Here is a 4,515-nt window from a genome sequence, read left to right as displayed (position 1 = left end):
CCCTCCTTTTTTAAACATCCAAACAGGCCATAATAGTCTACATTGTAAACTACATGTCGTAGAGTTCGTTAGCTGTTCATCACTTTGTCAAATCTGTTACTGTTTTTTATTACTGACTGTTGGTTTGCTTCTTTATTTTATTTTATTTTGAGAAGAATTTGTTTCTTTATGTTGGAGTTTGTTGTAACTGAAAGGGGCTTTATTTCGTGTAAATAAGAACAGAGAACCCACTGTATCATAATTAATCTGAATAAATCTCATTTCTCATCAACTTAGATATTCTCTCTAAATGCATTCAGACTTCACTTCACAAATCTTTCAAATAGTCGTTTTAATCACATTTTATTAATGAAAATCAAAAGGAGACAACAAGAATCATAATAATAAAATTACAAATGTAACAAATACACAGCAAGCAAAACAATGGACACAAATTTCCTATGAGGTTATGGCACACAAATTGACACACTAGCAAAGTAAGTTGGGAGAAGTTGGTTCTGTCTAGTAATTTTTTATGGCAATTATCATAGCTTATTAGAACATAGACTGGATATAGTAGACAACATCGTTGTCGACCTGGAAGGCCTTCACTAAAATGTCACTAGGAATTTGAGGCTTGGACCCAAACACTGCATTGGCAATTGTGATAACACCAGGGTTTTGACTGCTTAGAGCAGCAATGGCGATGACACTTTTATTACCAACATTTCTTTGATAGTGGATGAGACCAATTGGGAATACGAACACATCACCCTTCTGTAGCACCTTTGTGATAAGGCGGTTCTGAGGATTAGATGTTACAAACCCAACTTCAAGGCTACCTTCCAAGACTGTTAAGATTTCGGTGGCACGAGGGTGAGTGTGGGGAGGGTTGATACCCCATGGTGCATAGTCAATACGGACAAGGGAAATTCCAAGAGAGTTAAGTCCTGGTATTTGTGCAGCGGTCATGAGAGTCACCCTTGACCCTATAGGGTTTGATGTGCTGCCTGCTATATGAAGTTCACCACTTGAAAAATCATTGGCTTCAACAATCTTAGGATCCCTGCGAGCCAAACCATTTAGGAGCACTGCCACCAACCATAACATTGCAAATAAGATACATGTAAGCCATACTATTGAAAGTTAATGATTTTTGTCGCACAACTTTCTCACAACTTATTTCACACGGTTGTAAATATTCATTTTCCACATTTTAATCTTTTTAAAGCAGAAAATCTTATTAAATACTACTTATTATTATACACTCTATACAAACTTCATTTTGAAATTATGTTTTAAAAACATGATTTCAATTCATGTGACAGTGTGTATATGGTGAGTGTATAATAAGTAGCATGTCACTTTTATTACTTTTTTAAAAATGCATAAATTGTGTGTACAATTGTGAATGTTGTGATACGAGCGGGTGAAAAAGAGTTTGAACAAATATTTATGAAGCTACAACTTATGGTTTTAACATTAAGCCTATAGGGAGTAGAAGTATACATGTTTAAGGCTCATTTTGTACCTTGACTGTTTGTATCTACAACACAGAAATCTTGGAGAGGGCTAGGATCAGATGCCAATGCAGCAATGAAAATGAAAGCTAGAAGTACGAAGAAGAGAATGGGGGAGGCCATCTGCAAATTGTGAGTATAGGAAGCTTTGAATCAAAGGAAGAAGGAGTTGTGTAGAAATAGGATGATAAAAAGTGATTGAGATTTTGGTTGTGAAAGACTTATGCATGTAGCTTCCTATATATATATAAGGTGGGGGCAGAGGGAGTATAGTGTAACAATTAAAAAAGAAAATCAAAGAAATAAAGAGTCTTTGGACAGTTAGACTCTACGAGAATTGGTAATATTACAGTGTGTCTGCAAGAAAGCAACTACATTAAGATATCTAATGTTCCAAAACTCATTATAGGGCCGGCTGTCACATTACATAAGGCACCAAGTCCAAGTTACAAGGACTGTACATATATATAAGTGCTTCACTTCACTTAAAAACTTCTTTATTTTTATTTTGAAGAATGTATTAGATAATTAATTTGAAATAATCAACGAAAAAGAGAATAAGTTCTACAAAACAAAACAAAAAGGTGAATTTATGATGTTTAATAAGTGAAAGATGACTGGTGAATTGATCATAATTTGTTGTTACAATATAGAATGGATCAAATGTATATTAGTTGTTGAGGGCTGAAGGTTTTTGCCTGACTGACTTCTCTGAGCTTTAAAGCCCAGCCCAAATGGACGAAACTAAGCATTTTTTTTAGCCGAAAATGAACAGATGAAATGAGGCCTGTTTGGACGGAGAAATGGATGAACAAAATGAGGGATCCGTTGGCCCACTACCACCTAAAACAACACCAGCCCATCAATCGCCACCAACGCCCAGATGACTAAGAGATGTATGGAGTTCTCTTTACTGATGTGCCATTTTCAATTTTAATAACTCCTGTTGCCGACACACGCAAAAAACAACTAATATTGTGCTTTGAAGATGCGATTTCTAATTTGAAATTATTTCTCCAATGCATGATTTCAGTTGTTTTTTTACATGTGTGTATAGATGTGTGTGTAATTAACACTGCCCTTGCATTTTAACTAAGTGCCATGTTGGGGGCCCTCGAGTCTGGGACGGGTATATTCAATTCCATAGAAAAAAACCAGTTGTATACCTTGTGTGCAAATACACGTTGCCCAAAACAACAGAAAACGTGACTTTAGGTCATATTTTCAGTTGTGTTTTGGGCAGCATGCAATTGCACATAGCGTGTGCAATAACATTACCCTTATCCATATCATACAACTAAATTTACTTTCCATTTTTCTCTGAAAACAACATATTAATTGCCCAACTATCCACGCAATCTCAAAGTAGGCTTCCTACATTCATGCCAATCCCCACTGTAAAATCAGGAGAAGATTACACTGAAGATCATTCAGACACTTAGCATAAACCCTTTATCCATCTAGCTAGAAGACATCCCATCGTTCAAGTAACATTCCAAATCTCTCTCTCCCTCTCTCTCTCTTTTTTTGTTTGGAGCCTTTCTATCCTAGCAGTTCAACCATGTTCGTGTTAGGAAAAGTTTAAGACTGTATATACGAAATCTCTAATTGCAATGAAGGAAGTGTTTGGCTTTCCATCTCATGCTAATTAAGATTAAGAACTACGTTCCAAAATGTCGTTTTTCTTTTTGATATAATTTCTCTAAGACATTTTAATTCCATACCCTATGATATGCATTGATAATAGCTTAATTTTGCATATTTATATCATTATTAGAAAGTATTATCGTATTTATTTCGAGTAAATTCATGTATTTTATATTTATTTTTGGAATAATATTGAATAATCAATTTTGTGCTTAATTGAATTTTATTGTGTGAATTTGTCTTTTGTAGGAGAATGAAATGAAATAAGTGGTTTTGTGCAAAGAAGAAAGCTAATAGACTTTACTTTTACAGGGGCCATGATGAAGTTAAAGAAGGCAAACCCAATTAAATTTAAATCCAATTGGAGCAAGGAATCAAATGAAATTTGTATCAAATCCAAGTCCAATTCGGATTAGGATTCTAGCTTGCCCATCAGTTAGTATGTTTGGCATAACTTTTGGCTCAGATGTCCAATCGAGATGGTTTAAGTTGGGATGGAAAGTTAACTTAAAGGGCTACAACTTTGTGATTTACCAAAAGTCCAATTTCTGATGTTAAATGGGCCAAAATCGTCGGTTAAGTGAAGCCTAAAAACTTACGATTTTCTCAAAACAGGAACTCAACTTGTTATAGAATTTCTTAATCTATTTAAAGGCTCTTTAGGGAAAAATTCAAGCTAGTGTTAGGGCTGGGATGCAAAACAAAAAATTGGAGCAAGAGGTAGTGCTACATGTGGCTTCTCTGTAGCTTTTCTCCATGATAGCATTGAGACTATTTCTTTCTCTATTTTATTTGTCTAGTTTAATGTTTAGTATTTTATTCTTGTGTTTTATTTCAATTACCATGAGTAGCTAAATTTATAATTAAGGTTGATGATGAAACCTTATTAAGTATTATCAATAATATTTATGTGATTTGATTTTTCCCACAATAGTTGTTCTTTAATGATTTAAATTGTTTTTGCTTCATATCAATTGACTAAGATAGGATTCTAGATATTAGTTCAATCATGTTTTTCTCATGATTTAGGACTTGTCTTAATTAATTGAATGCTTGGTTCTTTATTTTTGGATTTTGAAATTGGATATCTCTTATGATTTGTTTGACTACGGATACAATTGATGATTTGATTTTAATCCTATAAAGCAAAGAAGAGCATGATTTAGATATCTATACTATTATTTAAGGGGCTTCCCCTGTTTGGATTCCTCATTTTGTAGTTCAAAAATGCCTCTATAGCCCTATGTTTAAGTAGAGACAATACTAAAGGACAATTCAGTAAAAATGCAACTCTAACTCCCACTAAAACATTACCTAAAAAATAGGACCACTCTCCTATTAATTTTCAAATTGATTTATTCACTTATAA

General features: G+C 34.0%; 1 protein-coding gene across 1 annotated transcript; it reads right to left on the bottom strand.

The window, feature by feature from the left end:
- Positions 1 to 534: 534 nt before the first annotated feature.
- On the bottom strand, positions 535 to 1,622 carry LOC111999957 (putative germin-like protein 2-1). Its single transcript, XM_024032063.1, has 2 exons — positions 1,511 to 1,622; positions 535 to 1,070 (listed from the first exon to the last, which is right to left on the bottom strand). The coding sequence occupies exons 1-2, from the start codon at positions 1,620 to 1,622 to the stop codon at positions 535 to 537; spliced, it is 648 nt and encodes a 215-aa protein (XP_023887831.1).
- Between the last annotated feature and the right edge of the window lie 2,893 nt (positions 1,623 to 4,515).

The sequence above is a fragment of the Quercus suber genome, unplaced genomic scaffold (assembly GCF_002906115.3).
Source record: "Quercus suber isolate HL8 unplaced genomic scaffold, Cork oak 2.0 scaffold_143, whole genome shotgun sequence".
NCBI lineage: Eukaryota > Viridiplantae > Streptophyta > Magnoliopsida > Fagales > Fagaceae > Quercus > Quercus suber.
The sequence above is the reverse complement of the archived record's forward strand: the minus strand, read 5'-3'. Positions and strand labels throughout refer to the sequence as shown.